At 41.1% G+C, this 21860-nt stretch overlaps 2 protein-coding genes across 2 annotated transcripts; one reads left to right on the forward strand and one right to left on the reverse strand.

Moving 5' to 3' along the window:
- Nucleotides 1–157: 157 nt before the first annotated feature.
- tbccd1 (TBCC domain containing 1) lies at nucleotides 158–14826 on the reverse strand. The gene is made up of 9 exons (XM_086052633.1): nucleotides 14563–14826; nucleotides 12870–12934; nucleotides 12538–12804; nucleotides 11514–11672; nucleotides 8985–9101; nucleotides 8662–8911; nucleotides 8394–8580; nucleotides 6416–6931; nucleotides 158–1241 (listed from the first exon to the last, which is right to left on the reverse strand). The coding sequence occupies exons 1-9, from the start codon at nucleotides 14642–14644 to the stop codon at nucleotides 1043–1045; spliced, it is 1842 nt and encodes a 613-aa protein (XP_085908759.1). The 5' UTR covers nucleotides 14645–14826; the 3' UTR covers nucleotides 158–1042.
- An 807-nt stretch (nucleotides 14827–15633) lies between these two features.
- On the forward strand, nucleotides 15634–21548 carry dnajb11 (DnaJ heat shock protein family (Hsp40) member B11). Its single transcript, XM_086052555.1, has 10 exons — nucleotides 15634–15826; nucleotides 16123–16279; nucleotides 16853–16950; nucleotides 18224–18356; nucleotides 19179–19321; nucleotides 19409–19491; nucleotides 19743–19800; nucleotides 19888–19999; nucleotides 20078–20237; nucleotides 20761–21548. Exons 1-10 carry the CDS (start codon nucleotides 15753–15755, stop codon nucleotides 20823–20825), a joined length of 1083 nt encoding a protein of 360 aa, XP_085908681.1. The 5' UTR covers nucleotides 15634–15752; the 3' UTR covers nucleotides 20826–21548.
- Nucleotides 21549–21860: the final 312 nt, after the last annotated feature.

Consider the following 21860-nt stretch of genomic DNA (forward strand, 5'->3'; position numbering starts at 1 on the left):
CCCCCACCTGGCGAGGGAGGAGCTGCCAGCTCAGGACTTATTTCTGCCTTGTGGATGCATCCAGATACTGCCGTGACACCATTTATTTACGGTATATAATTTATAAACAATTCAAACTGATGTGTATTATTCCAAATGTGAAAATAGCACAACACTCTTACATCGAAGTGAGCATCTTTATTTTATTTTTTTCATGAGCAAACATAAATTATTAAAAGCTGCATAGAAGAGTGTGAAAGCAGAATTCATCCATTGTTTTACAGTCATCATCTCCAATGCAATAACAGGTTGTTTTTAATGGCTCACTTTGTACAGAGGAAGCTAACCTTGACATATTGAAGGTATGAAATGCAAACAAGGAGGTCTTTTGGATGAATACAAAAATATAATATACATGTTAAATACAGTGACTGATAGAAAAATATTCTTTGAAGCGCATGTGGTTGGGTGGCAAATGAGTGAATCAACACTTTCATGTCAATCAACATTCAGATTTGCAGTCACGTTTACAAACCACTTTTCCCATTATGGAAAATAAAAAGTGATCTCGTTGATAGCGCATGACAATCCAAACGAACTACAGGAGTAGTTAATTTTGGTGGTGTAGAAGAATTATTCAGTAATACATGAATCCTAATAAGATTTGGACATATGCAAGGGAGTATCAATTGTATCAAGGTGGTAAATCATTTTCTTATCAGCCAGTTTCGCTTTTAAAATGTCCTCTGATGGCCATACTAAATTTCAAATATGTTAAAAGAGTTCATATTCAGAGCATTTGTCGATTAAATGATTATGGTGGTGGTCTGTGCTCGACTCAGTGCTAAGTCTTACATTTATGTAATTCATCAAAACTGCAGAATTTCCCTTAATCAGTTTGAATGCAGAAAACAGCACATCAACACAATTGACCAGTCTTAATGACACATTCAAACAACGAAGGAACATTGGATTCAAGGTTAATCCCTACATTTTTACGCCACAAATGTCCATGACAATTTCTTCATTTGAAATAAATAGTACTAAGGTTGAGGAAAACAACTCAACAAGCCATAGGCGACTGTCCCACCGCTCCCCCTGTCTTAATGTACGTGTCGTTGTTCACCGCGGCACCGTTGGAGACCTGCAGAGAGGACATGGGGGGAGGGATCAGACTGTCCAGTTCCTGCCTGTGTCCCGTCTCCAGGAGCCACTCGTGGAACTTCGCCTCCACCAGTTCCTGGAACTTGCACTTCTGCTCCCTATAGAAAGAACACATTTTAGAAGTGACCAAAAGAAGTTAGCTATTCTGTGCGCTGTAATCACAATTAAACATATTGAAACACACTTTCCCAAAAGAAAAATCCCAAGTATATCATGTACAGAAAATTCTGTATGTATTGTAGTATGTATCTGTGCATTAGATATGTTGGCTGAAGCTAAGGGTGGCCGATATGACGATATTAGATCGTTAAGCGGTTTAACGTGTTCACGATCTCATAAAGCCGAAAGATCGTTGATGGCACATTCTAAACAGTTTAGCTCTATGGCAGCGCAAAGTCGCTGACGCATATACCCGACCAACCAATCACAGCACGCACAGTGCACCGTACGTGACACTCCCCGCCTCCCTGTTTGTTTGTATAGCAGGGAGCTATTGCGGAAAGTCACCACGAAGCAGAGTTGGTCCCGAAAAGAAACTCGACATACAGTGTCGATTTGGTTTGGCTTTTCCTCAGAGGAGAAAGCGCAAACCAGTTGTTTGCAAAGTTTGCAGGGACTCGGTTCGGACGTCAGCGCCGACAGCAAACGCAAACGGAGATTAGACCATTGGTAGTCGGAGGCAGCTGCTAGCTCCAAGCTAACGCAACCCACGGTAACACAGTCATTTAACAAGGGCACTCCAAATGAAAAAACAAGCAAGCAGTGTAAAGAAGTAACTGAGGCAGTGACTTATTACCTTGCTGAAGACATGATTCCCATTAAAACAGTGGAAAACGAGGGTTTTAAAAGACTCTTCAAAGTACTAGACCTGCGTTATGAGCTGTTTTTTTGTGTACATTGTTACCTTTGTTTACATTCACTGCACATTTTGATAAAAAATGTCACTATTCAAATTAAAACCTGTTCACAAAGCTTAGCTGACTGTCTTTTTTTTTCTTTTAGAGTTTTATATACATTCTAAATATGTTTTATATGTTTAAGATGAGGAAATTGGTTAGAAATGTGCAAATTAGTCTTAAAAAAACGATGTAAATAAAGAATCATGATAAAATCGTGATCGTGATTTTATTTTTTTTTTAAATCACGATCTGTATTTTTGCCAGATCACCCACCACTAGCTGAAGCTATAGCGAGTCTACATTGAGTGTGTGAGTGACATGAACTGTGGCTAACAGCTGATTCTGTGTTCAGTATGTTTTTTTACTGTTCTCCCAGCATTCAGTTAAGTGTGTCTCTCATCTCCCACATGTGAGGCCATTACTGATTTCTGCAATACAGCAAGGATTTCCGTTAACTGCCCTGTAGCGGGGCCAGTGTAGGTGAACAACACAGTGGGCGAACACCTTTTTTTTTTTTTTTTTTTTTTTAAATCACTTTTTTTTAGCTTGTACAGCTCACTTGCATTGATTTCTCGAAATGCAGCAGATGGGTTTGAGAGTTTGCACCCACTACCACCAACAGGACTGGTACATAACTGCCTGTAAATGTTGACCTTTTGCCTTTCTTTGGCAGGTCACTTTTCTATAAAATGGCAACAATGAGAACGGGTACGCCAAGTTAATCAATTGTCGCTCTCCATCAACTTTTATTTTTTGTGAACCCAGGGTTCATGACTAGGGCCCGACCGATATGGATATTTTTAAGGCCGACCATGCTTTGAAGTATTTGGAATTGGTGGATGTGTGCGGGCTACTGGGGGACATTGTCATTATCATTGTAAAAGTGATGTCATTAGAAGTGGAGGCTGTGGCAAGTGAAGTTATGTATATTAAGTCAAACATTGTATTGTTGTTGCACTGTCCAGTCAGGGTCACAGTGAGTACATTGTCCCTCGAGCAATAGTGAAACTACTGTTACCATTCACATTAGCTAACTTTGTTATTGACTATTGGCTTCACTCTCCATCCAAACACTAAAGTCATGCAATGGAAAAATACAGCAACAACACAGCCTGTGTATGCTAACTACTTTGTTTGGTATTTAATGTACATGCTAGCGCAGTTATGACTGCATTGCATTGGGGGCACAGGATGTGACTCGCTGGTAGTTCGTGCTTATTTCCTCTTTCCAAGATATATTTTAATATTTATTACAGCGCAAGTGCTTCCATTGAAACAAATATTCTTCTGCAAACTTACAACACAATTCTTATAGTTTTGTTTTGGAGTATTTTTTTTCAATAATCAGTTGCCATTTGCATTACACCTTTCAGTTAAGAATTCTGGCAAGAGCTACACTACACAAGTATACATCACCATTGCCCATGAAATTTATAACTTCACAAATTGGACAAGAAACTGGAATTTTTAAAAAGACACTTCAAATAGTTCCATATTTTCCTGATATGCTACATTAAAGCAATGGTGGGGCCGGGATGGCCATGTTTTCACTGACAAGTTCAATTTATATATTTTTTGATCAGGAAAATTGAAAGAGTTGTCATTTTCTATTTTATCAATACATTTGGGAGGAATTAGGAAATAAGTGAATGCCATGAATAACGCCTCTTGTTAATGAGGAGAATGGCTGCGCCCCCTACCGTTCTATCCTTGTTCGGTCATAGTCACTGGAGGAACCGATTCCAAACTCTCCATTGGAAATAATTGTACTTTAATTGCTTATAATGTCCAAAAACGGTGATCAATTGGCACCAAAATTTATGTGGACATTCTTACTAATGACCACTTCAACATATCAAAAGGGTTAACCTCTCTGTGGCTGATTTATGAGAATGAGGAAATGTGGAAGTGAGCATGAGCTACATAGATTTATGCTGGGACGAGCGCACACTACTTTGCTTAAAAAAACAAACAAAAAAAAACCCACAAAAAAACACTGCTTCTTTGCTGATCACGGTTAGGACAAGCGAAGCATTTAACACCAGTCAGGATATTTACAGAGACTGAAGTGGGAATGAGTGGACATGCACAATTGCACATTTATTTGGATGAGGAATGGCCACAGTTATTCAACCGACAACACGCCGTCCAATGGAACGAAACAGCCGAAACGGTACGTTCCAATGCGACTGTGCAGTCAGCCTCCTCGCTGGAAGTTTTTGTTTGCTGAACATTGACGCTTGCTGGCGGCTGCAAGCGGTGTCGGACAACACACGCGACTGCTTGGGAGGCAACTCCCCGCGACATGAAGACATAGGTTCATGACCACCTCCACATGCTGCGTGGGGACAGCAAGGAGCTAATGTTGTTGTGCTAACGTCTTTTGTTTTAACGGCCTGAAGGTAGTTGTTGCTATTAGCCGTCCCGTTATCCTACCTTTAGTCGGGGAGGGAAGGGGGTGGGGGTATAAAGCTCCAATCAAGCTATCTCTGCGCTCCAGAACGGCAAGATCCCAGGCCCAGATGGGTTCACCGCTGAGTTCTTTAAATTGTTTTCATCTACTATTGCTCCGGTCCTTTAGAAAGTATATAATGAATCTTTTGCTGAAGTTCTTCTCCCCCCCACTATGTTGGAGGCCTCAATCTCTCTCTTGCTGAAAAGTGCCAAAGATCCACTTTTGTGTGAGAGTTACCAGCCCATTTCACTTTTAAACGTAGATTTGAAAATACTCTCAAAGATCCTTGCCCGCCGTCTTCAACAGATCCTACCAAGCATAATTTTTCCGGATCTAACAGGATTCATGCCGGGGAGGCACTCATTTCACAACCCGAGAAGATTGTTAAATATAGTTTGTTCTCCCAGATTAAGTCTTCCAGAGTTGATTTTCTCACTTGACCGGAAAAAGAAACAGCTGATTTCTAACATTTATGGTCTTATTGGCACCGCGGTAGCAGGCCCACCTTCTGGTCCAAAGGAGTCCTGGGGAAGGGAATTGGATACCTCGATACCCGACGAGTATTGCCAACGGGCGTTACACTTAGTGCACTTCTCTTCAATTTGTGCGATGCACGGCCTTTTACAGTGCAAGGTCGTACATAAATCCCACTACACGAATCTTAAATTATCTCAGATTTTTCCGAATACAAACGATGCATGTAATAGATGCAAGTTGTCTCCAGCAGACCATTCCCATATGTTCTGGTCCTGTCCCAGGCTTGCCACATTTTGGGAAGATATTTTCAAAACTATTAACACGGCCTATGGCGTGATTATCACCCCTGAACCTTTTGTGGCTTTGTTTGGCGCCCCCCTACATCCAGTGACTTCGAAACCTTTACGGACAGTTCTTGCCTTTTCTACCTTGCTAGCTAGGCGACTTATATTACTTAACTGGAAACTCCCTCGACCTCCCTCCCATGACAGGTGGGTTAAAGAGTTGCTACTCTCTATAAAACTTGAAAAACTTCGGTACTCCATTAAAGGATCACTGGCCGCTTTTGAGGAGACGTGGACACCTCAAGTCATATAGAAGCTCTGACATCTCTGCCTGATTGTGATGACTGAGATTTTTTTTAATACTTTTATACTTTCACAGGTTGAAGTGGACAAGAGTAGTAATGTGCATTTGCATTTTGGTGGCGATCGGTCGCCGTTTTAGACAACAGAACTGACAAAGCGAGCAATATTACCAGGCTTGGCTCCCTCCCGAGATGTGGACAGCTGAGACCGAAAACATAACATAAGCCACGCCCCCAAAAGGGGCGGGGAAATTTTTCATAAACCTAATCACAAGAAAAGCCCTTAAATCACTAGAGTCTTTTGAGGTGGGCATTTTAGTACTGATGTCATTTTTACACGCAAACCTATTATGTGCCAATGTTAAGCTCAGCCAAGTGTCCCTTTAATTCTACCAATGTGTATTTTTCAGTATATTCTTAAGTGTTTAAAAAAAATAAATGAATGTGAGAATCAGTTGTGATCAAGTTTTCCACTTTAGAGATGCAATTGTTGATTAATCATGTCTTGAAACAATTGAGGCAAAATGGAGTGCACTACAAACCAACAGAGGCGATGTTGATTTGTTTGCAACTAGTTTGTTGTCCCAAGAAGAAAACATGCCTTTTTTTTTTTCTTACAAAGCTTGCAAAAAATAAAAATCCATCTGTCAATCTTCTATAACTGCTTATCCTCAAATTTGGTCAGATTTACTTCAGGCAATAGGCAGCGTACACCCCGGACTTGTCACCCAAGCGCTGGTTATTGGAAATACCCATATAAATACATAATATGATATCATTTAACAAATAAATGTAATTGTTCCCATGGTTGCTTAAAGATATTGAGCTACAAGCCCATCTATATTTGCCACTCACTTGTTCAACTGGGCATCCATGACAGTCTTCTGCCATCTTTGTATCCTCTTCTGCTTGTCATCGAGTGCTGCCTGATAGCGCGGCGCCAACCCCCCCGGGACTTCACACGTGTCCCCCTTCATGTGGAAAGGCACCACCAGCATGTGGAACTCCTCTGGAGGCAGGAGGCGGTAGCAAGCCGCGTCCGGGTTAGTGGAAGGCTTTACTGCGTCTGTCCCCAGCAGCAGGGGCTGGTCCCACACGTTAGGGACCACCGCCAGCCCCACGCTGGCCATGTGGTCCTCCAGGGAGGGGTAGAAGGTGTGGAAGGGACCAAGGGTGATGTCAGTGTTACCGGACAGGAGCAGAGGATGTGTGGGCGTCATGGCGTGGAGCGTGCAGCGCGATGAGGCCCCAACGATGAGCTTGCCCGCCGCGCACACCACGCGCACGTTCTGGCAGCAGTGCACATGCACACTGGTCTCCACTGGACCCAGAACCACTGTGCAATCTCTGCACTTGTCCACACTAACTGACCTGGGGGGAAAAAAACCCGAAATGTTAAATCGGAATCAGGTCCGGATTAAACACAATGCTGCATCTTCTGACTGTGCGGGCACAAAACAGTTTTTACTCAACCTGAGTAAGATTTGACAGAAATAAGTTTGTTTCACACGTTCAACAAGAAATTGCTGCCAAATGTAAAATCCGGATCAGGTCAACTCATGTCTTTCTGCAATATAGCTGCCGATATGGCTGTGTTGTTTCATTTTTAATTAGTTATGAATGCTTCTGAAAAATCTGCTATGCACGGAGGGCGCCAAAGTTGAAGCGCGAAGTAGCGAGGGATCACTGTATACCGTATTTTCCGGACTATAAGCTGCTACTTGTTTCCTAGGTTTTGAACCTTGCGGTTTATAGTCCGGTGCAGCTATTCTGTGGATTTTTCTTTCACCGCTAGGGGCGCTCTAACCGGAATTACTGTACAATACAGTACAATTGCCATTATCGGGATGTGCCTGCAGGTGGAGGAGTTCAAGAGGCGAGGACGCTATGCATTTCGTTATTGCATTAGGTGGTATGTAGTATGTAGTAGAACAATAAAAGGTGGCCATTAGCTGACAAACTGGAGTAGCAGCGGGCAGTGAAATGAAGATAAGTACTGTTTATGTTCTCTTGGTTCTGTTCCGTTTTAATCAGCAAAGTTGCCGCCATGTTAAAAAACACTGTTAGGAAAGAATCTGTTCAGGTACATACATGTACATTTCCAGTTCAAAATCGTTCTGTAAATGCAGTAAATATAACATTTTTCAACATAGATAGGTGCGGCTTATATATGTTTTTTTCATTGGTGGTATCCTTTCGGCTTTTCCCCTCAGGTGTCGCCACAGCGAATCAAGCGCAGCTCGATCCGCATCATTGATTTGGCAAAGCATTTTACGCCGGATGCCCTTCCCGACACAACCCTATTAGGAGGGCACACACACAGACACAATCACTGAGCGGGAATCGATCCCACACTGCCCGCACACAACTCGGGCACATGCACCACTACACTATCAGTGACTCTTTATATATGTTTTTTTCATTAATTGTTTAAAAATAGAATGGGTGCAGCTTATATAAAGGTGCGGCTTATAGTCCGGAGAATACAGTACATGCATAAAATGATAGCTTTCCCAATACCTTACTTACATCTGTGAAAATGGTACTGTAATTGAAATACATACTGTATTGGCTGTATATGATTACTGTATGAGATTGAGAATTTTAATAGGTATTATCCTATGCTGTTGTAACAGAAGACAAAACACATTTTATCAACTGACTTGCACCAATAGGTTTTACAGTACTGTATACAGTATTCATTCTGTCATTGCTGTATGAAAGCTATTGTGAAAGAAATAGCATTTGACTCATTGAACCTTTTGCTTTGCAAATTTCCAGCCTTTCAAGCAGCTGGCTTGTGTCCGAAGAGCTGTAAGTGGACATTATTAACCTGAGAGGCGAGAGGAGGTAGATGAAGGCGTCAGAGCATCGGTGGATCTTAATGTTGGCTCCCGTCATCTTGTCAGAGGTCTTGGCCAGGGTCTGCTTACAGACCTGAGACATGAGCACCATCTTACTACCCGCTGGGGCCATGTGAGTGTTTCGGGCTATCCTGGCACGCTTCATAGCCCCCTCCACTAGATAGCACAAGAAAGGTAAGGTAAAGTAAGGGAGAGCTTGGAGGATGAGATTTGTGCATTGTTTAAGGTTTCGGGTACCTTGTTGGGCCCAGGCTAGCTTCTTCCCTGAGCGAAGGCAGGACGTGATCCCAAATGGATTGAGGGTGAGGTTATGTTGAAGACAGGAGATGAGCTGGTGCAGAGGGAAGGAATGGCTGAGCGCAGAATAGCCTGCATGCATCTGGAGCGGACCTTTACTCAGCAACCTATGGACGGGTTGGACAGGCCTGCCCGGGTGCACCCAGCCCTCCAGGAGCAGGCCCAGGCTGCGCACGGCCTCCAGGGAGATCTGGAAGCGGTCAGGGTACAGGTCAGGCGTCGCTAACCTGCTGTGAGCCAACACAAGCGAGTGGTCCACACACCTGACAGTCACGCGGGACCGTACCGGACTCGGACAGCTGGCTCGGCTCCACCAGCAGCTCGAGAAGCTCCGCAAGGTGGCTCTGCACAAAGGACAGGTGGGCCTGGTCGTCCCAGTTCTACTGAACAAGCAAAACGCATCAAATAAATAAACAATTGATTTGATGTTGACCACTTTTGTTCATATCGTGTGACTTAGCAGAAGTCTGTGCTCCAAAAACCCCTCAATTACAATAGTAACAATAATATAACACTTATTTACTTGAGTTCGGCATTTGTTTTAATATGTAAAAGAGTAGAATAAAGTTCCCTTTGTTGTTTTGAATTCTGGATAATACAGTACAGGGACACGTCAAAATACTTTGTATAAAAAATGAAAATGCATTAAAATAAAAAGCACAAGATGCCGCACTTAGTATTACTGCTGAGAAGTGGATGGAGAAAGAGGAGAGGAGGGCAAAAATGGCAAAGATACTGCCGGCGTGCAAAGAGACACGATCAACACACTTCGCGCATACCGTACTCATTGCTCAACCGCCAGGAATGCTGGGCTTTGTAGTACAGGAAGTGCTTGAATGCCATCAAAAATACATAAGCAGAGGAAAACAAGCCCAGAGATGCAGTACAAAAGCACACTTTTGGAGCGAGGAGGAAACTGGCTGCTTCATTCAGGTGGTGAGTGACATGCATATCAAGTGTTTTATTATTGACAGTTGAAAGTAACAAGCGGGAATTACGTCCATTTGAGTCATGACGCTGTGTGTCGCTGTACACAGTGGGTTATACAAATGCCAGAGCATCTCTGTCCGCTCAATCATGTAAACGGGATATTCAGAATGTTTCAGAAATCGGAATTTTGACTTTAACCCGAATGTATACGTAGTCACTATGGTGCTGGGGACAAAATGGAGGAGGAGGCACGGGCGTCGTTAAGTCGAAATGTCGTAGGTCGCGTACGTTGTAATTCGAGAACTGCTTGTACGGTATATCATTGCTATCCAATGAAAACACATTTCCTGTATGGAAAAAAACTAAATTACAACACTGAATCACTAAAACAAAGCTAACATCTCATAGGCCTATTTGTTTACAGTGAGGCATGTGGCATCCATTTTGTCTCAGATTCGCGATTTTTAAAAAATAAAACCACGATCACAATTTTATCATCCTGTGTGTTTCAGGATCGATTTTAAAGTACTTTTATTAGTTTATAAATGTGTTAATGGTCTTGGGCCATCTTATTTATCTGATTTGCTTTTATCATACCAGCCCTCGCGGATCCTGAGGTCCTCTGGCGCCGGCCTTTTATTTATTCCAAGGGTGAGGACCAAAATGCATGGCGAGGCTGCATTCAGCCATTTTGGTCCTCACCTTTGGAATAGCCTGCCAGAGGATGTCAGGTCTGCAGAGACTGTTGATATTTTTAAGAGGAAGCTCAAGACACACCTTTTTAGTTTGGCTTTCAACAACTTTTAAATAATTTATCTTTTCTTTTGATTGAAGATATTTCTATGTTTTGCTTTGAATGTTTTAAAGCACTTTGAGTTGCATTTTTATGTATGAAAAGTGCTATATAAATAAAATGTGATTGATAATTCTTTTTTTACATAGTTTTTTAAGACTAATTTGCACATTTCTGACCATTTTCCTCATGTTAAACATACAAAACATATTCAAAATGTATATAAAACTTTAAAAGAAAAAAAAAGACATTTTAAGCCAGCTAAACTTTCTGAACAGGTTTTAATTTGAATAGTGACAATTTTTATCAAAATGTGCAGTGAATGTAAACATAAAATTGAACATAATGTAAACATAAAAACACAGCTCATAATGCAGGTCTAGTACTTTGAAGTCTTTTAAAGCCCTCGTTTTCCACTGTTTTAATGTGAATCAGTCTTCAGCAAGGTAATAAGTCACTGCCTCAGTTACTTCTTTACACTGCTTGCTTGTTTTATCATATGGAGTGCCCTTGTTAAATGACTGTGTTACCGTGGGTTGCGTTAGCTTGTAGCTAGCGGCTGCCTCTGGCTATCATGTGTCTGATTGCTTTGGCTGTCGGCGCTGACGTCCGAACAGAGTCTCGGCAAACTTTGCAAACAACTGGTTTGCGCTTTCTCCTCTGAGGAAAAGCCAAACAAAATCGACACTGTGGATGTGGAGTTTCTTTTCAGGACCAACTCCCAACTGCTTCGTGGTGACTTTTCTGCTATACAAACAAACAGGGAGGCGGGGAGTGTCACTGTGATTGGTTGGTCGGGTATACGCGTCAACGGCTTTGCGCCGCCATAGAGCTAAAATGTTTAGAATGTGCCATGTAGACAATCAAACGATCTTACGGCTTCATGAGATCATGAACACGTTAAACCGATTAACGATCTAATATCGTCATATCGCCCACCCCTACATTCTACTATAGTTATTTTAGCAAAGGCTAAATTATGGCTACAGCTCTTGTATTGGCTATCATTTGACATTTGAAGTGGACCTAATGTTGTCACGGGTGAGCTGTTAAAGTACATGAAGATGACCTTGTTCTGGGAGCTGGTCTTGGCCTCACGTTCCGATGGAGACGGAGAGCGTGTACGATGGCTGGGCCACTCCTCACCAATGAGCGATTTACGCAGAGACACGCGGTTCAGCTGTTGAATGTGAAGGAAGAGGAGGAACTGCAGCGTGTCCACGGACCTCTGGGAAACAAGAAACTACATCAACGTAAAGTTCCTAATCCTGACATGCCAACCCCTGTATGTTGACATGTGCCTATAAGAGGCATGGCCGAGCAAGTGTTGTCAGTAGTAGGGAGCCTGGAGTTGTCCAGGCTTTGCTTCAGTGTGAGTATCTGGTTGTTGTGGCAGACAGTGGTCTTTGTGAGTTGTCTCATCATGTATTGGTGTGTTGGACTTATTGTTCCATGTGTTTTTCCTGTGGCTCGCCTTGCCCACATGCAGAGGCAATAGAGTGCCTTAAATCCTCCATACTTTTTCATTTCACTTGGAGCAGTTACACACGATTGTATTATCAATATAATTAGCATAGTCTTTTACAACTCCACCAACTCGTTCAAATGACTTTGCAGAAGGTTCGAACAACATATCCAATCGAAGAGGTTTACTCCACACTTGCATTTCCACAATTCTGTAGTCTAAGCCACAAAATATCCTTTAGAATTTTTCCCATTTTTTCCTTCCATTTATAGAGGCATACAAACTTTGGAAAAAAACAATAATGATAAAGGAAGGTATGTGTTGGGGTTACGTTAGGCATACTGCTGAATTTTCCTCTTGTACAGCAAAGCAAAGTAAAGTAGAGCATTTCATGCTCTTCAGCAAAAATTCAATAAAAAATATACATGATAAGCTTTGGATGCTGTGATATAGCTGGGGCATCGGCGACTAAAAATAGATGTGTTCCATTTATAAATGCACAAGTAGCTGGCGTCGCAATGCAAAGTCTGAACCAGGATATACAGGTAACACAGGATTATTGTAAAGCAATTATACATTTTAAAATTAAACTAAAAAAAGTTTTTTGATGTATTTTTTTTTTTTTTACCTCATTCCTCTGCTGGTCAAGCTCACTTTTACTTGAGCACTGGGAAAGACACTCTGCCCATTCCAGTCGGTCCCCGGGCGAGTGGGCAGTGAAGAGGTCAAAGGTCTCAAAGTAGAGCCATGCTAGATCTTCTGCAAGCTGCAGCTTCCCACATGCAATGTGCCTCCACATGAGCCAGGTCAAGGAGGGGAAGCAGCCATCCCGGGTGCGCACGTAGTTGGCCATCTTGCGAAGGTAGTGCAGGCCAAGCTTGGAGGATGGGGCCACCTAAGATGAGGAATCACCAGCAAGTTATTTTGTAACGTACGGAGGATTTGATCGCGTACACTCACCTGAAGGGCACCCAGAAGGAAGGGCTCCATGCGTGGCCAGATGCTTACCCTGTCTGGATCCATGTCTGAGGACATACAATATTGTATCGAATCAGTTTGACTAGACACTGTCAGAACGGCTTAACCAGTTTAGCAATGTACCATTTGGTCTCATAAGATGACTAAATGATGCAAAAAGTATAAGCGCCCGAATCTGCAATATATAATATTCGAACATGGAAGATGAAACCACTCGCCCCTCAATGACGACTAACAGGAATGTACCATAACTACCATCTTTCTTGGTCTATGAGAGTCATTAGCTTTAATGCTTTCAACTTCATGCCATTTATGGTTTCGAGGTTACAAACAGCATGCAAGGAATAAGTCTGCGCAGTGGCGTAAGAAAACCTTTGTCAAGCGGCACAAGACAACCTCACTTACCGCATATTTATGGAAGTGATTATCATAACAAAATCGACTGCAATTTTCATACATGTACTTAAAAGGTAAAAACAATCGTCAAGCATCGGCCGTGTGGCCGATTTTGAAGGGCCATAATCGGTGGCGATTAATCAGTCGGGCCCTAACTCCCATCACTGGTTAATGATATAACTACAGCAGAGCTGGGCAGTGTTTTGTTTTTTTTCCTGATCAGTGAAATGGCCGGCCACTCGAGGGCAGGCTATGCCTGTGAGAACAATACTGCAGGGAGGGAACACACATGAAAAAGAGCACTCCAGTGTTGTGCACATTAGCAAGCAGTCTTGCTTTTTAAAAGGACCCAAGACAACACGTCAGCCGGTACCTGACCCGGTTAGGGACGATTAGAGAGTCAGACGATAACCTACCTCTGTCCTTGCTTAGTCCGTCCTTTTTAAAAGAGTCACAAAATGGGCCGACCGTACCGTCTCAGGGACGGAATGTCCACCTCTGGACTACAGTGCATTTCCACTTCCCAATGGTGCTCTGTAATAAATCAAGGACCCTGTACTGTACTGTATTTGGTAAAAAATAATCTGTGCATGTCATATTTTATAATAACTGTATTGCCGATATTGTATTGAGCCACCAGACACTAACCAAAACTTGAAAAATATACATCAACATGAAATACGAAAATTCATTAATATTATAATGAACATAAATGTGTGTGTGCATGTCCGAGTTCATGGCAAGATAAGTTAAATTCAAGACTTTTTCATTCTGACAAAAACACACCATTGGTTTGTTGGTTCTGCTATTCTGAATGCATGATATTACCACGAAACATTCAGTGAAGTATTTTTTTTTAAATATTTGAAAGATTATCATCATTATTATCATCATCATCATTATTATTATTGTTATATTTGAGACTATTTACATTCATAAAATCCCACTTATCACGTGCTTACATTTCTTAAGACATTTTAATGCCTTGCTTAGAAATTAATCGATTTAATGACTTTTTAAGACTGGCACTTTATGCTGCCATGACAACCAGACTGGTGCCACCTTCACCTGACTCATCACGGTGGTCTTTGTAGCATATTCACGGCTAAATTCAACGCTTCGATTTGTCGTCAAACCCGAACATGTTGTTAGAAGAGATTGGGGACATGTTTAGCTCTCACACAGGACATTTGTCGCCCAAACGAGAATTGCTCACCGCCGTGAATTCACTAAAAGTGACGAGTTTAAGCTAAGCGAGGCTAACAAACACGACTCTTACCTTCACTTTTCGTAGACGGCCAAACGTCGGCTTTTTCCATCTCGGCGGGAGAGCGTCTCGCCAAGAGGTCCGAATCATTCATGTGTTAGAGGTCCACCAGCTTGTTCTTGCTTGTGGTTTGTTGAGAGATGCAGCCGAGCTGGGTAACATGTCTGCTGTACTTCCTATTTGGCGCCCTCCTCACTTCCACTGCTAGCGAGGAGGAGGGCAGTTCCTCCACTGCGTACCCTGCTGCGCAATGCGCATGCGTTAACGAGTACGCTCAGTTGCCATTTCATTAGGTACATGTCTTGGAACCCATCATAAGTGTTGTACCACTAAATAGACAAACAATATGTTCATTATTTTATTCTATAATATAAATAGTAGAAATATTATAAACAGTTCTTGTGCGTCTCAATCTGTTACAAGAAGATTATTTGCTTCAGGGGAGAATTGACCCCAAAATAACGTAAACTATTTTCTACAAAACGAGCCAAACCGGTTCCTTTGACAATGACAATATGGAATCTCATTTCATCACAAGCCATTCAGTCAGTGCCGCGGTATCGGTCGTTCACACAGTCATGACTTCTGCTCTCGAGACGCATAATCTTGTTGGTAATCATGACTGGATACTTGCTTGGATAGAACTTGCCTGCTAAATATCTTATTAACAACAAAGTGAAAGAAGTGTCATTCATTCAAATACAAATTCAAATTCATTCAAAATACTTCCTAGGTGTTACCAAGCAAACTGCTTTTTCTTATTTTGGAACCACCACGTCTTCCCCTTTATTTTGAAAATATATTTTAAATAGATATATATAATCTGAAATTTCATTTGAATATGTTTTATAATGACGTCAAGCAATACCTGTATGTATTTGGAACTATAAATCCATACAAATCAAACAAATCCACAAGTTCGAAAGCACACAAAACTTTGTGTTTATGTGCTCTACATAATACTGTATATTTGTATACATTTCTTTGCCTCTATGTTTGTCAACCGTAATGTGTTTGAGTCTTTATCATCAAAACACATATCTCTTTAAATGTGGGCGGGGTTTTGAGCCGATTGCCGGGAGGCGGGACTTCCTTGACAAGCCGGAAAAAAGGCTTTCCTGAGACTGGCAGCTGGATCCAACCTTCAAAAGAAGCCGGCTCTTCTTTTCAAGATTTTGCGAAATATATTTAGGGGTTTATATATGGCGACCAAAGGGATGAACCTGTACACTGTGTGCTGTTTAATTCTCTGGGTTATCACTACAGTGTTTGCCGGGTAAGTAAGCGGTTTTGCGCTGAAACGGTCGCTCACGCAGCATCGCCAGCTGGTACACATGTTCCACTGTGATTGGTTCAACCAGTGGCGTGCACAAGCGGCTAAACTAGTCTTCTTTTTACATTTTTATCCTGTGTTGATGATACTGTGTCATGAAATGGAGCAAACTAGTTCTGTTACTAAGAAAACCCCACGCTTTTGTCTGTCAAACTAGCCTGTGTTTACTAGCCTTATACCAACAAGAGGATTATTGTGTCGTTTGTGATTGTTTTGAATCTTATGTCTTTCCCCTGCAGTCGAGATTTTTACAAGATCCTTGGGGTGAGCAAGAGTGCATCAATCAGGGACATCAAGAAAGCCTACAGGAAACTAGCTCTCCAGTTACACCCCGACAGGAACCAAGACGACCCCAAAGCTCAGGATAAATTCGCCGATTTGGGCGCTGCTTACGAGGTGTGAGACAATTTAAAATTCAGAAGTGATAATTCATACAAAGCGTCTAGATTTTCCAGTGAAATGTCTCCCGGAAGAGCCCGAGCAAACGGCATTTATACGCATAGCTGGTCAGTTGCCGTTGGAAACATTAGGCTAGCCCTGATTGGTCAACTCTACCGTGTGGCTTCATCTGATTGGCTGACACGATATCGCCAAATAAAAGGTTGTTTGTGATAACAGCTGCAGGTGTTTCCTTCTAGTATTCTGTTCTCACTTATATTATTGGGTTAACATAAATAATAAGAATAACAACAATCAAAAATATTTAGACTTTTGAAATATTTCATATTACTGACGTATAACTGCTGCGTTATGATTTAGTGACACCCAATAAACGAGCTGCATTACAACTTTTACCATCTCAAAGATAATGCTCAGTTTTGATGGACACTGTCCGAGGTGTATACATTTAACAGTGTCTTTATTAAAAGCCTGGTCGACCAAAGTGTTAATTAAAAATGAGACGGGTTTTATTATATGGTTTGCGCAGCAGTATGACTGGTACTTGTTTATCATGTTTATCATCTATAGGTTCTGTCAGATGAAGAGAAAAGGAAACAGTATGACGCGTACGGCGAAGATGGACTTAAAGAAGGACACCACAGTTCACACGATGATATATTCTCCAGGTTGGTCCTGTTAACATAAATAGAAGAAAAATGGCATTAGGATTCTGGATTACAGTGGAACCCACAGTTATTTTAAACATCTCAACATCTTTAAATGAGAACTCGAGATGACACACTGGGGGAAAAAACTTGTAGCGTTACTCAAAATACACTTTTACAATTCACACATTTTAAAAAAATTTAATTGTAATGTTTCATTTTAAGTAAAACTCATTTGCAAGTATCAAGTAAAATGTTCTTGAGACTAATCTGTTGTAAAGATAGTATTTCTTTATTATATTTATGTAGGAATCGAACTTGTCAAATCATCCAGTCAATTTTACATGTCTAGAATATTCCGTCATGACATTTAAGTACATTTGATTTAGTCTTGTTTTTAAAAAAAATTAACATCTTATGCGAAGTTGTTTTCCTTAATACAATTAAGTTAATGTTGCTTATGATATTTTCATGAATACCACTCGTAGGGACGCAATAATGCTTTTCTTCTTTATTAACCTTTGTCACTGACTAAAATAAAACAAAGTGGTGGAGTTATCCTACAAAATAAGATAATACCACAAAAAAATGTAGGGAGGCATACATTTTGTTAGAGTGGCATAATTAATACATCAATAATACCTTTTTACTGTATTGAAAAATGTCAGATACAACTCGCTAGTAAGATGAGATAAGAAAACCACTCTTAATTTACTCTACACCACAGAAAATGCAGTCAAGATAATCTTTCAGAAACATCACCAATGAATTGTTTGCTGACTTTGATTGGAAGGGTGCAGAGTGCTCAAATTCGGGACGATATCGGTATGTGTGTACCATGCTTAAAGTCAAACACGATCCGTTCTAAAGTGTTGGTTGCCTTAAGATATGTTGCTATACTAACTATTCTCCCATAGGAAATAATGGATGGACAAATCAAACCTGCACTGCCAGAACCTTTTATTTCCCACTTGTCCTCGTTGTTATGTCTGGTACCCTACTGTCATGATATGATAAAAAACACAAAGAAAGCCAAAGAAAAATAAATGGACTTTGTGTGTGACTTTAGAGGCAGATTAGTCCCTAAAGCTTTGCTGGAATTTTGAATTGTATGACTGTTGGAACTTTTGTCTTTCGGGTTCTATGGTCATCATCACACTTATTAAAACAGAAAATAAGGAGAGCCCTTGTGTGACCTTTGAGGCATGTTTTTCTGGAAAATTGTGGTGGAATTTCACATTGACTAACAGGTGGTACTAGTGTTGGCTTACAATTGTTCTGTTTCGCTGTGTAGTTTCTTTGGCGACTTCGGTTTCATGTTTGGAGGCAACCGACAGCAGCAGGACCGTAACATCCCCAGAGGAAATGACATCGTACTTGACTTGGAGGTCACGCTTGAAGAAGTCTACTCTGGCAACTTTGTAGAGGTAAGTAAACCATCCCACATGGAGTTGGCATGTTTTCACCGTGCTTGTGTAGGCTTTCAATGGGTACTTTGTCTTCCAACCATGTTGAAAAGCATGTGTATTAGGCGAGACTAAAAAAGTCCAGCTCATTGGCCTTGCAAGGATGAATTTGAAATTTGTTTGGTATTACTAATATAGTTTTGAGTAACATCGGCCAGCACTATTGATTGGACTGACATGGAATCACATTCAGACTGAAATCTGATTGGATAAATAAAATCTAACATCCATATAATAATAATAATGAAAGAAAATCCCACAGTGGTAAAATTGGAATGAAAATTAACCAATGAAAATCAGACATTGCTTTTTGAATTGTGGTTGAACAGAATTATTACCCCCAAAAAATTCATGAAACACAGTTGGACAAAAATAATGGTAGCCCTAGAAGAGATTGAAAATAATTTGACCATAGGGACATGTTCAACTAAGGTGTGTCCTCTAATTGGTATCACAGGTGTCTTCAAACTTGTAAGTAGTCAGGTGGCCTATTGAAAGGGTCGACAAGTAATCATTGTGCTGTGCCAAGATGGTGGGTACCATACTAAACATGGACCACAGGAAGCGATCAGAGGGGTACTAACAATTTGGTCCATGTTTGTATGAAACAAGGGGAGATTGCACATTGAACGGCTGCACAAAGGGTGCTGCACCTTTTGAGCTACGAGATGGGTTAGGTGCATTGCTCAAGGGCACCTCAACTTTGTCACGTTTAAAAAAAAAAAAAAAAAACCTAAGACGCTTCCACTGCTTATTTATCTTATTTTATTTTTTTGCTGCTAGGTTGTGCGGAACAAGCCCATAGCTAAAGAGACGCCTGGGAAGAGGAAGTGCAACTGTCGACCAGAGATGAGGACCACACAGCTCGGCCCAGGCCGCTTCCAGATGACGCAAGAGATGGTGTGCGATGAATGTCCCAACGTCAAGTGAGTCTCTCCTTCGTTTTCAATTTTTATTTATCGCGATCCTTCGGTCAACGGAGACTTTTTGTGCCATTTGCTTGATGGTACCAGGCTGGTGAACGAAGAGAGAACACTGGAGGTAGAAATTGAACAAGGAGTGAGAGATGAGATGGAGTATCCCTTCATTGGAGAAGGTAAGCATCAGGACCACCAGTATTATACCGTTGTCACTTTATGATACAGTAGCGTTAAACAGCATCAATATTGTTGCTCCTCCAATGAAAAAAATGTCTCTCCAAATGTTATGATTCTTTTTCTGGTATTCAAAAGTCAACAAAAAGATTCTGTCTTTTGTTCTGGATAAAAAATGTGCATCCATTTTAGATTTTAGCTACTTTATTCAACGTGTGTGGGACATTTAATGGAATATATGTATTTTCCTCAGGTGAGCCTCACATCGACGGAGAACCTGGAGATCTGCGTTTCCGCATCAAAGTGTTAAAGTACAAGCAACCGTTATAACTTAAGTTGACATTTCGGTCACAGGATGTACAAGCATGTGACATAAATAAGGCTTTTGTCTTTTGCAGACATCGCGTGTTCGAGCGCAGGGGAGATGACCTGTACACCAATGTCACCATCTCACTGGTGGAGGCGCTGATCGGCTTTGAGATGGACATTGTTCATTTGGATGGACACAAGGTATCCGTCTTCTGGCTCGCTCAACATCTGTTTATGGTGTTGTCGAAGCGCTGCATGTGTGTTCTTCCTGTCCGTCAGGTGCACATCGAGCGGGACAAGGTAACCAAGCCTGGCGCCAGGATGTGGAAGAAAGGCGAGGGCCTGCCCAACTTCGACAACATCAACATTCGCGGGTCCCTCATCATCACCTTTGACGTGGAGTTTCCTCAGACACAGCTGGATGAAAAGCAGAAAAAAGGTAAATCAGAATTAGTGGGGTTTAGATTTGTCCTTTAAAATTTGAAAATTACTTTTGAGAGCAAAAATCACTGATTAATTTATTAGCCCTCTTGTCATAAAGACCATCTGGCATCAAGGAGTCCTTTATGACGGACTCTTTCATTTCTAACCAGCTCTCTATGGTTAAAAATTGTGGAATTTCAAACAAAATTCAGCTTTTCATCAAAAAAAAAAAAAATTGAGCCAGCTTATGGGGTTTCTCTTAAAAGTCAAAAATCAAGCATCACGTTTAACCACAAAGGCTATTTTTTTTCCATCTAGGATTTCGAATTAAATAACTAATTTGACATCTTAAGAGACAGTGTAGTGCGTCACTTTTTCATATTTGTATTTGTTTAGAGTCAATTAGAAAATGTATGTGCCATTTATTTAGGGCCACTGCATTATGAATCTTCGGTGCGGCTCCGATAAATATGTTAGGTAGTGGATGTTTTTAACTGACGTTTGAATGACCACTATAAACGACTTCGATCCCTCTGCAGGTATTCGTAAGCTGTTGAAGCAAGGCTCCATACAGAACGTGTACAATGGACTACAAGGCTACTAGCATGTGTGACTTCATGCTGCTTGGACTGACATGTACATGACAAACAACATGCAAACTACAACAGCAGCAGCGGGACGAGCGTGACCTGCACTACTTTTCTGCCCACAGTCTATTTATGTTTGTTTTGTTTTCCCAACTCAGGATGTCTTGAATTCATTTGTTTTTACATTTCAACATTCATGTTCGTGCCCTTTTTTTTATTTTTTATTTTTTATTTTTTTTATTCAATCCACATCGTCAGGTTTATTTAGGGTTATCAAACTGGCCCCAGCGCCTACTTCTGTATAAAAGTAGTAGGCGCTGTGACTAGTTTGATTTTGTAATAAATCGAACAAGTCCGGGGACATTTTACTCTTAGACTTTTATACAAATTGGCAGTATGTTTGCAGGTAGCAGAGGTTTTCGATGGGACATTGGTTTTCCCTCAAGGCCTCAAAGGCTCCGTCCTCTTCTTTTACATAGTCTTTTGTTCCAATCACACGTTTTGTTCACTGCTGAAGAACCAGAAAGCTCACGTGTGAACAACACAGGAAATATACAGTGGAAAACTGTAAAAATAATTGTGTAATTGGTAATGTGTTTTGCACTTCCTATGATGCCTCTTATTCCATTAACGATAAAAGTCTTCTACTTGACTGGAGAAAGTTTTCAAATGCTCAACATTTATCATCATATTTTACTATTAAAGTTTTTTTTTTTCTTTTATGTTTTACAAAAGTGCAACGCTGCCTCCAACTGTGAATTAACTAGTCTTTTGTTTTCATTTAGGTTTTAAAGCTAAGTGGGGTTTACTGATTTTTTGGGGGGGGGGTGGGAGTATGAATAAACATTTATACCGGTTGTGATGAGGCTGCCATTACCTGAGTTCTCCAGTAGATGGCGATAGAGTTCCACATATGAGCTAGTAGACCAATGAGTTTTTCAGGAAACACTTCCACTTGGAATGCACATGCATAGCCAGTAAATTATGTGCATTACATTGCAAATATAAGTGTAATCAAATACGAAATACGCTATACATCAACAGTAGTAGAG

This window comes from Filicampus tigris, chromosome 14 (assembly GCF_054856515.1).
Source record: "Filicampus tigris isolate MCC_2025a chromosome 14, RoL_Ftig_1.0, whole genome shotgun sequence".
NCBI lineage: Eukaryota > Metazoa > Chordata > Actinopteri > Syngnathiformes > Syngnathidae > Filicampus > Filicampus tigris.

Excerpts from the sequence above, each read along its gene's own strand:
- tbccd1 (XM_086052633.1), bottom strand. The coding sequence starts at position 14,644 with ATGAATGATTCGGACCTCTTGGCGAGACGCTCTCCCGCCGAGATGGAA. Across the intron at positions 8,581-8,661 it reads GCTAGCCTGGGCCCAACAAG|TGGAGGGGGCTATGAAGCGT; the intron begins GTACCCGAAACC and ends TGTGCTATCTAG. Across the intron at positions 1,242-6,415 it reads ATGGATGCCCAGTTGAACAA|GGAGCAGAAGTGCAAGTTCC; the intron begins GTGAGTGGCAAA and ends TTCTTTCTATAG.
- dnajb11 (XM_086052555.1), top strand. The coding sequence starts at position 15,753 with ATGGCGACCAAAGGGATGAACCTGTACACTGTGTGCTGTTTAATTCTC. Across the intron at positions 16,951-18,223 it reads CACGATGATATATTCTCCAG|TTTCTTTGGCGACTTCGGTT; the intron begins GTTGGTCCTGTT and ends TTCGCTGTGTAG. Across the intron at positions 20,000-20,077 it reads TTCATTTGGATGGACACAAG|GTGCACATCGAGCGGGACAA; the intron begins GTATCCGTCTTC and ends CCTGTCCGTCAG.